Source organism: Phasianus colchicus, chromosome 2 (genome assembly GCF_987193195.1).
Source record: "Phasianus colchicus chromosome 2, bPhaCol1.hap1.1, whole genome shotgun sequence".
NCBI lineage: Eukaryota > Metazoa > Chordata > Aves > Galliformes > Phasianidae > Phasianus > Phasianus colchicus.
Genome location: NC_143437.1, coordinates 85,665,263 through 85,679,748, shown reverse-complemented (window position 1 = coordinate 85,679,748; position 14,486 = coordinate 85,665,263). Strand labels below are relative to the sequence as shown.

At 41.2% G+C, this 14,486-nt stretch overlaps 1 protein-coding gene across 1 annotated transcript; it reads right to left on the bottom strand.

Annotated features, from left to right (window-relative positions):
• Window positions 1–8,608: 8,608 nt before the first annotated feature.
• LOC149919163 (uncharacterized) lies at window positions 8,609–12,083 on the bottom strand. Its single transcript, XM_090136216.1, has 2 exons — window positions 11,909–12,083; window positions 8,609–11,809 (listed from the first exon to the last, which is right to left on the bottom strand). Exon 2 carries the CDS (start codon window positions 11,580–11,582, stop codon window positions 10,683–10,685), a length of 900 nt encoding a protein of 299 aa, XP_089992342.1. The 5' UTR covers window positions 11,583–11,809; window positions 11,909–12,083; the 3' UTR covers window positions 8,609–10,682.
• Between the last annotated feature and the right edge of the window lie 2,403 nt (window positions 12,084–14,486).

Genomic DNA, 14,486 nt, shown 5'->3' with positions numbered 1-14,486 from the left:
TCAAGGTATGAACAGAAGTGAAACTGTATCTTTACAGGCAGTATGACTGATGAGAAGTGTCTTGAACCATGATCTCAAATCCTACTGCATTAATTATCTGCTTTTGAAAGTGTGAGTCTCAGCAGAAAGAAAAAAAGTATTGTAGAACAGAGCCAGTAGATGACAAGAGCTACCTTAATGTAACTTCAAGGCTCTGAAAGTTAAAATAATGTACCTCAATTTAATTCATTATAAACTGGTATAAATCTATTATGAAAAGGAAAAAAAAATAAAGCAAGTAATATTTTTCTAATCTATAGCTGTGCACAGATCAGCAGTTGCTTATGGATTACCAGATAATCCATGGTTTCCACAACTTAAAAAAGTCTTTCTTTTCTAAAAATGGATAGACAAAGAGTTTACTGTGATCCCTTTAGCTCTGCAGTGCTGTGAAATCTTGTGTATGTAATTATCACTATACTGCTAACACTTATTAACTGATAAATTGGTAAGAGAATTTTGCTTCATCAATTTAAGTTCTTACTTTCCAATCGGTTCTATAATGAAATGAAAGATATTATAGTTTTGAATTAATTACTTCAAAAATATTCTGGAAATATTTTTAACTGTATGTATGTTATTGAAGCAATCTAAAAAAAAAAAAAAAAACCACAAAAAAAAAGAAAAACAAAAGGCCAACTTCATAAAATTGTTCTTTCATCTTCTTTTTTTTTTTTTTTTTTTTTTTTTTTTTAGTTTCTTTTGTTTCTATCCAGTATTATAACCTGTAGTTTATAAAGAGATGGAGAATGTACAGACATCATGAAAGTGAGCTGCAGGATTAGAACATGTAATTCCTAATTTTGCTTCTTGAATATCTTCTTTAAATTTATACAGTGCCTCGATGTACACATTTTCTTCTCTACAAAAGGAGAATTATTTCTTGTTTATGACTATCTTGGGTACCTTCTTTCCCTGTAGATGATTTAAATGTACATTAAGATAAGAAATATGCATAATAAAATCCACCAAATTTTTGTTCATGGAAGTCTTCAGTATGATTATGCTTTCAGCAGTACTGGTAATGTACCCAAAGATATTTTTTTCCTCCTTATTAGTAGCACCTTTGGGGAACATTAATCTCCAGAATAATTGAGAAACACTAGCTAAATTGTTAGTTTTAAATGACACATTAGTAGCTGTCATTTAAATTGATAGTTTGAGCTGTAATTGAGAGTAATGGTCAGAAGGTAACTACTCTATCATTGAAATTTTAGTGCTTTATTAAATTACTGATCTGATGCATTCTGCTTCTGGCCGTGGTGTATAACCACAAGCTATCAGAATCTTTTTACACTTACGGGTAGAAATTGTGATTGTAATCCTCTCAATCATAAACCTTTATATTCTGGCTTATTTTGGTTCTGTTGCTGAATTCTGGATGGATGCATGGTTGGATATGTCTTCCTTCTATCTATCTGTCATCATCTCTGCACATTTTGCTGTCTGACCTTCAAATACTTAGGTCTTGCAAAGAATCAATAATCATTTCTTACACAGAAGGCAAATAGTAAATTTAAGAGGATTGAGAAAGCATTACTACAAAATATCTTCCAGAATGTGGCACGAACTTCATTGTTTTTGCTGGTACTTTTCCTTTTTTCAGTTCAGTGTTTTGGAACACCAAGAGTATATGTTATTTAAATTAATTACACCCTTATAAACATTGTGTAAAAAGGAGAAAAATACAGATACTTCTTGAACTCTGCCTTATTTCTACATACTGTTACAAATGTGCTTTCTTAAATAGCTCATCATAGTTGGTCTTCTCACTATTTATGGACACAGCGTATTTCTAAATGTGGTTATCTGTGCTCAGTTATATTTATAGAGACTGTAGCAGAAATGCTGAGTTGTGGCTTGAAACAGTGATTGAGCACCTGGTGGGAAGGCAGGGCCAACTCGGGGGAGCTCAGGTTTATGCAGTGCAGCTGAGAGACCAGAAAGAGTGGAGCCAGGATCCACTCCTTCCCAACCTCATTTCAGGGTTGGCAGTGGAGGTGAAGGTATCTCAACACCTGGATATTCCTGCTTGCTTGAGGATCTTGCCCAGAGAGGTTGTGGATGCCCCGTCCCTGGAGGTGTTCAAGGCCAGATTGGATGGGGCCCTGGGCAGCCTGGTCTAGCATTAGGTGGGAAGGTTGGTGGCCCTGCATGTAGCAGAGGGGTTGGAGATTCATGATCCTTGAGGTCCCTTCCAACCCTGGCGATTCTGTGATTCTGTTTGAAGGTAAGTGGATTTTTGAAAATTTATTATTATTATTATTATTATTATTATTATTTGTGCCCAGCGCTGTCACATATGAGTGGATCCTTGTTTGCTGTGGTTTGGGATCTTACTGCTCTAGTGTCCTGTTGTGTTTTCTTTCCATCATGGTATAAGAACATAACAAATATTCTGATAATGTTTTATCTTTGTGCATTCTGGATACTGGAATGCTTTCACTCAAATATTTGGGTTGACTTCAGATCTGCATTTTATAAACGGAAGTGGCTGCAGAAATCACTAGCTCACTTAACTAACTAAAAATGTGGGTAGTGACAATTGTTTTCAACAGTAATTTTCTGAACTTAATGCTCATCAATGTATAACTAAGCCTTGCTAAGGTGGAATATAAAAAACAGTGGAAATGTTTGATGTTTAGGCATAACTTTAGTGCTAGATGTTATCCACTGCTCTTATTTCAAATCTAGGTTGGCCTGAGCTATGATTTCTTTTTTTGAAGTTGTAGATTTTGAATTCTCCTTGTTAATTTTATAAGTAGTTTATGTCACAGTTTAAAAGAAAAACAAAAAAAAACCCATGTCTAGTACATTGTCTCAAATTAAATTCACAATATAGTGTGGTAGGGCTTATTAGATTTGCTCATTCTATGTCATTATTTACAGTAAGCTTTCTCTCTGCACCTGAATAAACCTAGAATCTTTCCCTGCTTTGAGTCTTTTGGGTTTGTAGAAGGATGAAATGTGTACAATTAAGAAAAGTTCTAGGTCAATAATATCTTAAGTGATATAACACAGGGGATAGTGAAAGCTGTATCTGACAAAGAGTTTCAAAATTATTAGTGGTATTGGTATTAATGTACTAGACTGAACCATTAAACAGGACCTTTTCTATCCAGTATATTAATTGTTAGCACAGGATCCAATGCTATAGGACTCCAAAACTAATGTATTATGCTTGCTGTGCACTTATGTTTAGTAACTGTAGAATTTGAAATCATAATCTTTTTTTTTTTTTTTTTTAATGTTCATTCTATTAAGTAGAGCAGTAATCAAGTGTTTATCTCTGATGATATGAAGTTGGGAGGATTGGCTGACACACCTGAAGGCTGTGCTGCCATTCAGCGAGACCTGGACTGGCTGGAGAGCTGGGCAGTAAGGAACCAGATGAGGTTTAACAAAAGTAAGTGTATGTCAACGGTTTACGGGCTGGTTCGGCCCAGTTCCGTGACTAGCGGGGCGGAGGGATCCGCAGATCCGCGCCTCCGGAAAAAGGGAACAGGGGACCCCAAAATAATTAAAATCTGAGGAGAAACAAACTAATTTACTAAATATAGTATCGGAATGCAAGATAACACACTATAATACAATATAATTAAATCTGAAGCTAATAAATCAAATATAATGAGAGAGAGAATGTCCCAAAGGTGGATAGACCTCACCACAACGCGGAGAGCTGAGGTGAGATGCGCAGTGCAGTTGAGCAGCAGGGAGAAAAAAGGGGGGAGAGCCGACGAAGAGCAGGCTAAGAAGAGTGCATCAGGTGACCTTGCCAGGAGTTGTATCTCGAGACTCTCTGTGACCGCAAACTCCCCTGGGGAATGTAGTTCTTCTTCTCTTCCAGGCAGGTACCCAGAGCTTGAGCACCAACAGTTAAACTCCCACTGCCCCACATGATGTTATGATGTGGAATACCGAAAACCAAAAATCACAAAACCATGACAGTGTAGAGTCTTGCATGTGGGGAGGAATAATTGCATTCACTGGTACAGGTTAGGGGATGACCCACTGGAGAGGAGCTCTGTGGAGAGGGATCTGGGTGTCCTGGTGGACGACAGGTTGGCCATGAGCCAGCAGTGTGCCCTTGTGGCCAAGAGGGCCAATGGCATTCTGGGGTGCATTAAAAAGAGTGTGGCCAGCAGGTCGAGGGAGGTGATCCTCCCCCTCTACTCTGCACTGGTAAGGCCTCATCTGGAGTACTGTGTCCAGTTCTGGAATCCTCAGTACAAAAAAGACAGGAATCTCTTGGAAAGGGTCCAGCAGAGGGCCACAAAGATGGTGAAGGGCCTGGAGCATCTCCCCTGTGAAGAAAGGCTGAGTGAACTGGGTCTGTTCAGCCTTGAGAAAACTGAGAGGGGACCCGATCCAGGTCTATAAATATCTAAGGTGTGGGGGGCAGAGTGGCGAGGCCAGACTGTTTTCAGCAGTGTGTGGAGACATGACAAGGAGAAACAAAGCCAGAAACTGTAGCATAGGAAGTTCCGCACCAATGTGCTCAAGAATTTCTTTACCGTGAGGGTGACGGAGCACTGGAACAGGCTGCCCAGGGAGGTTGTGGAGTCTCCTTCTCTGGAGATATTCAAGACCCGCCTGGATGCGTACTTGTGTGACCTGGTGTAGGGATCCTGCTTTGGCAGGGAGTTTGGACTTGATGATCTCTGGAGCTCCCTTCCAACCTCTACAATTCTGTGATTGCGTGATTCTAGCATACAGCTGCTGAATATCAAAACAGTTTTCCTTTATCATAGAAAAAGAATTCAGTAAGAAATGTATGCTGGATAATAGTAGAACTAGCAAACTGAGTTTGCTTGTAGCTATTCTGAAATTTTAATGCTTATTCTGGGATAGTGTCACGGTGTTTCAACTCTTTCTCTCTTCTCTGAACAGATACTGTAAAGGAACTGTTAAGTCATGGTTTAAACACCTGGGCAAAAGAGGTGGCTGGCCTGGGGAGCACAGGCCAATTGTTTGCACTTGTGCTCCCCATGTCAACAGAAGGGCTGGACCTAGGGTGGAGCTACCCAGTAGGGGCCAGCCATTGGAAGGGGGAGATCTTCCAGATCTAGGAGGCTTCCTGAAAAGGAGTTCTGTATAGCGAGAGAGCCTCTCCACCACTTGGGTGAGTTCTGTTCTTTTTCCTGCATATGATTACTGGCCTATGTGTGATTAGTTTGCCTGGTATCACCAAAAACCTTTCAAAAGCAATTTCACTTCTTCACTAGCAAAACAGGGATACTGTCCTCTTGTCACTCTTTCTATTCCATTTAATATTTTCACTATGCTTGTAGTGGAAATGTTAAGTCATGGCCTGAACCAGTGATTGAACACCTGACAGGAAGGCAGGGCCAACAACATCTAGAACATTAAAATAACTATGTATTGCAGAAAATGATACTGTAAGATTTTTTTAATGTAAAGCATGCCTTGATTGTACTCTATTAATCTGAAGGGATTTCTTAACACTAAATGATACTCTGGTGACTGTCAGGGAGCAATTTTAAATTATTTAATATATAAACATCTCCTAAGAGTTTATATTTTATCTTAGGTATACCAGGTAGCCTGGACTCTAAAACAGCTAATAAGCTTTGTGCTCAGAGTTAACCATGGTTATACTAAAAGGAATACATTAAATCAAGTTGAAAGAAAAGTTGGCTCAGCTGTCAGTCTGGTGTAGCCTTACTTGGTACATCATTTATATATAGATTACTAGCACGCTATGTCTTGTTTCTGGAAAAAAAAAAAAAAAAAAAAGAAGAAGAAAAAATCTAGCAACTTGTATGTAAATATTTCTTTTAGTTCTTGCTTTTCCTTATTTTGAATGACGTTATTGACTTTCCAAGATCACTTCTGCGAAGGAACACAAATACAGTTACAAGGCACAGACCATGTCAATATAGTAAGATATCAGAGGAGCCTGCATTTACTATTAGCTGTATACGCTCACCGTTTTCTCCTGAATGTTATTTTCATAGACAGACACAGAAAATCTACGTTGCACAGTTTAATGGAACATGACAATAGCATTTAAGCTTGTGCAGGAATAATTATCTCCACACAGAGTAACACTCTAGTTCTTCCTTTGAATTGCAGTTAAACTGATAGCCATTCTGTTCACTTGCAGCAATATAGATTCACTTTGGTCAAACCATCTATGTAGTTGATGTGATCTGGCAGTATTCCACTTCATATTTCTCTTCATGTTAGTACTGCATAAACTTATAATTTAAGAAAACTAAGCCATGCAGTATCAATACAGTATTGTAGGAGCTGATATTTACCTGACAGATGGGAGGGGCGGAGTTGTTAACAGATTTTTCCCTCAAATTAGACTGCTTATGTTTAAGCTCTATAAGAACTGATAGAAGACCCATTGCTGCTAGGTAATTCCAGAAGTCATCTGAAATAGTATGGAGGGGAGGGAGGAGTAACTTGTGGGAAAAGTATGGAATACAAAACGGGAGGAATTATAACTGGTATAGAGGGGGAAGAGTTGATGTGCAGAGTGATACAAATTGTTCAGTAGCAACACATCTAGGAACAGCAGTTCATGGAACATAGAGGCTGTGACCAAACAGATCTGCATATGTTCTCAATGTAAAACTTTTTTGAAAATACACGGTTAGTTTAAAATTATTTTAAATAATAAGAGAGCAATTAGGTCTAAAAATAAAATGTAACTCTACCACTGTATGCAGTATCATTGCAGTTAATGAAGCCATACATGTTGTCAGATTGTTTCTTGCTTTAAAAAAAAAAAAAAAAAAAAAAAAAGCTAAAATTTGGAAGACTTAATTTAAAAAAGGGGGAAGGAAGACAAAGTAATACTTTAGAAATGACTAAAAGCTTTTGAATCTTGATACTTTAAAAATACATTTTGTCTATGTCTGAAAAGAACTGCAGAATATAATTAGATTACAGTGTATTGTCTTTACATAAAAGAAAAAGCCACGTTCTTAAATTGCACTATCCTGTGAGGGGAAAAGCATAACAATGAAATTCTAACAGCAGAAAACAAGAAAACAAATAAATAAATGGATAATTGAAATTGAGAAACATGCTTTGAATAATGAAGATGTAGGGCTTTTCATACAAAATACCAGCTTAAATAGTGAGTTCTCCTTCTCTTGTTGTCTTGAAATGATTTTCCCTTTCAGAAAAAGAAGTTTAGATTAAATTCAGTGTGTAAGAGTGAAGTGCAGCGACCTATAAATCTTTGTGTCTACATATGATTGACATGAATTCATGGGGGCTATGCAAATAAAATTATGATCATACAGGTGGCTTTATCAGTGTTTACTATCATGGTGAGACTTATTTCTCCACAAAAGGAAAGGTATAAAATCATGACAGAGAGGAAACAGCTGGCTTCCTGCTGAAGTAACCAAGAGTTTCAGATCATACTGTACACAAGAATACGTAGCATAATCACACTATCTCTTTACAGTGCCAGGATACTGTTAAGCAAATATGAAGAGGTGGCTACAGCAATAAATGGAAGGAGGGCTCTATTGTATGTAGTAAGGCTTGACTGATCCAGGGATTTATCATTTGTGGTTGTTAAATGTCAGTCAAGTCTGATCCATTTAAATGTCACCAGCAATGAGCAGTCCTCAGATTACCATACTCTTCCCTGTCTAAACATTCTACAAATGACTGCAGCACTGTTGGAAGCTTCCCACTGAAAAACATTGCTTTCTACGCCCTGTCCTTTGTTTGACGTATATATATTTACAAAGGGATTTGGATGAATAAGGATCTGATAAATCTCAGAGATTGAGGTACCATATTATGCTGCTGCCCTTGTCACAGGACTCTGAATTATTTTAGTTGGATATAATCTTGCAATAAAGTGCCATATGTCTGATTGCAGCTTAGAATAGTTCGGAGCAGAAAAAAAAATCTAACTCTGAAAAACATTTTGTCCAGTTTTCAACTAATGCATATGCCTCAGAAGTTCCTTTCTGTATACCCTGAAACTACTGATGCCTGTTATATTGCTGAATTCATGTGACTGTTCCAACCAAACATCCTAATCGGATTTCTGCCTAAACTTGTGTTTTTAGGTCAGGAAAATGAAATTTTCACCTAACGCCTAATGTGCAAGTTATCATGATATGCACAGAGAACATCAAGACACTTGACAATGTGGCACTCTCAACTTTTATGAGAAACACAAGTAGTAGGGGCAATGGCTAATAAATGTTTTGTCCGGAGCCTGCCACAAAAAAAAAAAAAAAGTGGATTTTCTCTCACCTACAAAAGGAAACTGAAAATTCTTCTAGCTATTCTTATCTCAAGTTTTTTGTATGTTAATCACCAAGTAAGAAACAGAAAAAATTCCTGGATCAAATATAGGGATGAGGAGTCCCCATCTCCAGGCTGGTTGTCCCAGTAGTAGAGATGGTGGTAATACTCTTCTTGGTGGACCTTTCTCAGTCCTTTAAGTGATGAGTATACTGTGCTGCTGGTCTGAAGCCGGAGGCCCGCTCCAGCCTCATCAAGGTGTTCGCAATCGTTAGGGACATCTCGGTCTGTCCATCTACCTCGGTGCACACCAATGTGGTGGGTGGTAAAATGGCGTTTATTAACTCGTGACAACAGTTTATATAGCCTTGTACACCTTCGTCTACGCCCCTCTTATCATACGCAAGCACTTACATCACTACTTCTTATCTAGTTACTACGAGCAACTACTCGAAAGTTCTCTGCTCACTGCTACATCTCCCCCCCCCTATGCACAAGCATAACTACCCTATGCACAAGCGCAACTACTTTATCCTGAGAGGACCCTAACCGCGTACAACCGAAACCCCGCTTTGCGCCTATACATGCCACTGTCCTCTCAGTTAAGCCTTGCCCCGTTACATCCCGAATCGCAAAATAATCCCGCGCTACCCTTATATCACTACGTTTTCTGACTGTCTACAAGCCTTTTGCATTTTACTATACTCTACGCGATAATTGACTGTGCGGTCAATCATCCTTTGAATACAACCTAACATAATTTGTAGAAAGCACGGTATACACACTATCAAAAGCAGGATAACTACAAGTCCTAAAAGCAGTCCCTTCAATAAGTGCACACCCCATTCTCCGATGTCTCCAAACACACTTCTCAGCCAGCCTCCGATGGTGTCGTCTCCACGCCGATCTTCTCCGTATGGTCGCGCAGGGCTCTCAGCGCTTTATGGATGGATACACTGTGGTCGCTGAGATTGAAGCAACACATCCCTTCTAGGTCTTCACATCCATGCCCCTGTTAGAAACGCGTTTTCTCGTTGGCAGCAACAGTTGAGTTTCCTCCATGCTTCTCCCGGCCTTCTTTTGGGGTTCCTGGGCTGTCTCCTTCTTCGGCGTTCACAGGAGCCATACCTGCAAAACTCAGAGTCCCCCGTTACTGTTCTCTTTCATCAGATCTGGTCTGCACTGACAAGCCAAGGACCGCAATAGCTACAGCCCAGTGGGCCTGGGCCGAGGTAGAATTAGCTTTTCCGTGTTGGGTAGCCACGATCATCGTGGAGGCTGTGTCAACAGTAACTGCCAACCACGACCAAGGTGACATTCGCGGCTCCCACGTAAAGCCCGTCTGCCATATTTGCAGCGGCCCTAAACCGCGGGGGTTGACCCCCGCCCCAATAGCAGGAGCTGAATTGCAGTGAGGGCAGGCCTGCACCACATCCCTTGCAGCTGTAATGGAAATACCACAGGCTCGAGCGAGTACCCGGGCGCCTATGTGAAGCGTGGAGTGGAGGTCTCTGGCCTTCCGCATCGTCAGGACACGGGACCCTGCAGCCGCATCTGCGGCTGCGTTGCCCTCTGAAAAGAATCCTGGTACATCCGAATGACTTCTTACATGTAAAATTGCTATAGGCTCTACTCGGGTGCACAAAGCATCTTCTAAGATAAGCGCTGCTTCCGTACTAGGGATGTCTTCTTGGCCTATTTTCAAAGCGAGCTTAGCTGCAAAAGCAGAATCTGTGACTATGTTACAGGGAAGGAAGGGCCAATAAACAATCGCCATCGCAACAGCCCTGACCTCAGGTATCTGAACGCTAGCACCCAACGTGGGGCTCGAACTCACGACCCTGAGATTAAGAGTCCCATGCTCTACCGACTGAGCTAGCCGGGCCTTGTTTATTACAGACAGGAACCGTAAAGGCAAAAACCTCCCTGTCTTGCTCAGCCAGGGGTATGGAGAAAAAGCAATCCTTCAAATCGATAACAACAACCCCCCAGCCTGCAGGCACGGCAGATAGTACGGGCGCACCCTGCTGAACTACACCAAAAGGCACTAACTGAGTGTTAACTGCGCACAAGTCATGCAGCAAGCGATAGGATCCTGACCACTTCTTTATCACAAATACAGGAGTGTTCTATTGACTAAGAGAGGGTTCTATACGACCTAAGCGAAGCTCTTGCTATACTAATGCGTGAAGCGCTACAAACTTTTCCGTCGGTAAGGACCACTGATCCACCCAGACAGGTCGCACTTCCTGTCTCCAGCACAGTGGGATCGCATACTGTGCTGACAATTGACAGATCGTGGCCCCCACTATAAATTGTTATGCCTGCTGCCCCTGTTCTGCTGTAGCAGAACAGGCCTTTCCAGGGAACCATCCCTGCTGATTACGATAATCTCAACCATCTGGGCGGACCTCCGAGTGGGCGTTGTTCCTCCCACTCCCGCTATCATCTGTGCCGCCCCTGTAGGCCATGTAGAGGGCCAATCCGATTCCGCAATAACCCGATGCGATAGAGAAAGCGCCCGTGTTTGTAGGGCTAACTATAAACGCGGCTGGATTCGCTAGGCCCTTTTCTTTCGCTTTCTCTTTAACTTTAGCCCAGTCAGTAACCAGGCCCCCCCCGCCGGCAGTCAAAGCTGGCCCGGGGGCCGAGTCGGAGCACCCCGGCTCCACCTTTCGCTCTGCCCCTCGGGGCGGATCGTCCCTCCCCGCCGGTGACGTGGCTACGCCCTCCCCGCTCGGCCCTCCCAACCCCTCTAAAGAAGGATACAAGCCGCTCCCCCCGTAAGGAGGGGGGGCCGAGGGGGCAGCTGTGGCGCAGCTGCAGCCTGCGCCTGTCCCACAGTGATAACAAGATGTTGTTTTTGGCGCGGTCGCCTCTCCCGGCGCCATCTTCGTGTCTTGCTGCGCAGCTGTAATCTTCTCCTCTCCGCCGTTCTGAGGCTCCGCGACCGGTTTCCCTGTGGAATCTGCGGGAGAGACCTTTCCTCCCCCCAAGCCCAGCCAAAACTTCGCTTGCTCAGATGTAACCTGCTCCTCTCGCGCTGCCTTCAGCGCCCCCCAGACCAATCCCCAGGTTTTCAACTCCCCTGACTTCCCGAGTACCATCGCCCGCTGAGAAAGCGCTGCGGTGACAGCATCCCACGACCCCGGGGTATATAAATCTGAGGGAGATGTAAGCAGCCCCTCCTTTAATAACAGTGATAACACTGTACCTATTTCCTTCTTAGAAGGAGCATTTTTCCCGCAATAGGTCTTACACGCGGACGAAATCACCTTTATGACGGCTTCCATCGCCGGGCGTAATCTCCCCGACGGATCAAGTGACCACCAGGCTCCTCTTCCGATGGTCCCCTGGGTCCTCGGACAGGCCTTATAGGCTATCGGCCGTACCTTCCGACGCTACCCAGCTTCCACTCTCCTAAGCCGCAGCCCCCTCTTCTAGGGTCATCACCTCCTTCCCCAAGGGAGGTGGATGAGAGCAGGATCCTGCCACGCCGCCTGTGGCCGACCACTTTTCCCTAACATCACGTCGGGGGTCACCATATGAAGCCGGAGGCCCGCTCCAGCCTCATCAAGGTGTTCGCAATCGTTAGGGACATCTCGGTCTGTCCATCTACCTCGGTGCACACCAATGTGGTGGGTGGTAAAATGGCGTTTATTAACTCGTGACAACAGTTTATATAGCCTTGTACACCTTCGTCTACGCCCCTCTTATCATACGCAAGCACTTACATCACTACTTCTTATCTAGTTACTACGAGCAACTACTCGAAAGTTCTCTGCTCACTGCTACACTGGTCTGTGGTGTAATTTGGACAGGAGAGATAGAAATTAACCACAGTTGAGTAGTTAGGGCTCCTCCTGGGGAGAATGTCTTTAAAATAAAGAGTACGTGCACGTCTCAAAGTAGATGCTCTTCTATTTATAAAGATGTATAAAACTACTCAATGGTTATCTTTTTAAAGAAAGGATATCGAACTCTGTATTGCTGTCTCAGTTTCTGTGAATGAGGCTCTTCTAGTCTAATATTAAGTGGCAAAAATAAAAGTAAAGGAGAGCAGGAAAGAGGGGAGAAGATCTGTATCTTTTTTTCCCTAAGAAGATTTTTTCCACACTTCTTAAATGTTCTTAGTTTTTCCCATCGATGCAGGTGTTCTTAAAAAAAATAGTTTTTCAGTGAAAATGAAGTCATAGTTGTGCATTACTGAGAACAGACATGTTATGAGAATCTACGTATGGTATGACAGTCTAAACTAGTCCATAGTGAGAGGCAGCTAAACTAATCAACCAGCTCTGATTCTACTCTGTTTTTTTTGCTCATCCTGGTATTCTTCTGTGCTCCTGTAACAGATCTCCTGAGTCCACAGTTTTGGGTAGGATATGTAGTTAAATCTGTAGTTACTGTGCTCTATTGCTATTGAGGTTTACTATTGACTGCAGTACATCTTTCCCCTGAGCAATGCAGCTACTTAGTGAGCCTGTAATTCAGAATATGTCTAGATGTGTCTGCCTCTTCTCTAAGCATATTCAGGTTGCTGTTAAGATGATTGAATTATCAATGTATTTTAACTGATAATGTCTCCTTTGGACTTCATATGTTTGCTGGTGGTTTCATGATACATCTCTCTGTAGCTATATTAATATTGTTTTTAACACATTTATCAGAATTTTACAGTTGAATAATCACTGACCTCAGCTGTGCTTATGATACATGCCCTTTGCAAAGCATGTTTTGCTGGAAAACAGTTTCAATAGAGCAAAATGTTTAATATGACAAGACCATAAATTATGAAAGTGTCATAGTTCTATGGTGTGAAGTGAAAGGAGCATGTAAGAATCATGCATTGCACATTACTTAATGGGGGGGAAGATTATAATCAGTAAACAACTACAGTGCTAACTCGTTGCCTAAATTTAATGCCTTACACAGCTAACTGCATACTAAAGAAAAACAAAATTGTGACTGCAGAAAACAGTTAAGGGTGCATTTCACAGAAAAGAGCAGGTGTGCAGCCATGCTGCAGAATGCCTCAAATGCCTCAAGCCATCACTGACCTTTACTACAAAGTGAATTATCTTTGTTGGATTATATTAAATAATTTCTGCCAAAAAAATAACATTTTCACTGGTTTTGTTTTTTTTTTTTTTCCCTTCCCTTTCAACAGTTTCTAGACTATTTACAACTTATCTCACTTCTATCCCATTTCTGTCCCACAAGAATAATCTAAATAGTTCCTGAAATATTTAAACAAACCTATAAAGAAATATCTACATTTTCCAGGAGTTCTACTTATTGCATTGACATATTTTTCTATTCATGAACTTTACTCCACTCATGTTAGTATTGGTTTTTTTGCTGATAATTATATTATCATGTGTAATTAAATCAATAAGAATCTTGACTAGTGTTTTTGTGTGTTAGCAAAGTAAGGCATCTTGTGCTACTGACATAATACTAAATTTAAAAACGCATTATAAGTGCATTTATCATACATATATGTATATATATGTGAATAGTATTCATTCCTGGTACTACTTTTACTACTTCAGCTTCCTTTCTGTTATTGTATTGTGTATTCTTCAATTGAAAAAGGCAATGATTTTTAGGAAGCATGAAAAGTGGGCCTTTGTAGATTATTCTTATCAATATATGTCAGCCAGATTAAATTCAGAGCCACCAACTGTCCGAAAATGCTGTGTGAAATCTGAAAGGCGCTTTATCAATAAGAATAAATCTGTGCAGAAAAGGTAGATATGCAAAATATGGAGTTATTGTATGAGGTGACTATTGAAGGCAGAGAAAGAGAAGCATGCAAAGTAAGATGTAACTGACACTACATGCCTTGAACCCAGAATTAATAGCCATAAAAAGCAGAACAAGAAGCAGAGCACAAGCATTTCCAGCACTGTGATGCTAAGAGGAAACCAATGAAAGCATTTTGTTACACAGCAAAGTATAAAAACCTGAGTATATAAACAATATATAAACAATATATAAACAATATAACAAAAAAGGATGCATGATGACTTTATCTCCATTGCACTAAAGAGAACTGTGAACATCAAAGCATGTTCAAGTATTAAAGTCAGCAAAATACAAAAGGTGGGGTGGAAGCTAGATGAAAACAGAAGAAATCCAACAAATCTAGGTGTGGGAAGCATCAGAAAGGCTGAGGAAATGGTAGAGGAGTTATA

Excerpts from the sequence above, each read along its gene's own strand:
- LOC149919163 (XM_090136216.1), bottom strand. The coding sequence starts at position 11,582 with ATGGAAGCCGTCATAAAGGTGATTTCGTCCGCGTGTAAGACCTATTGC.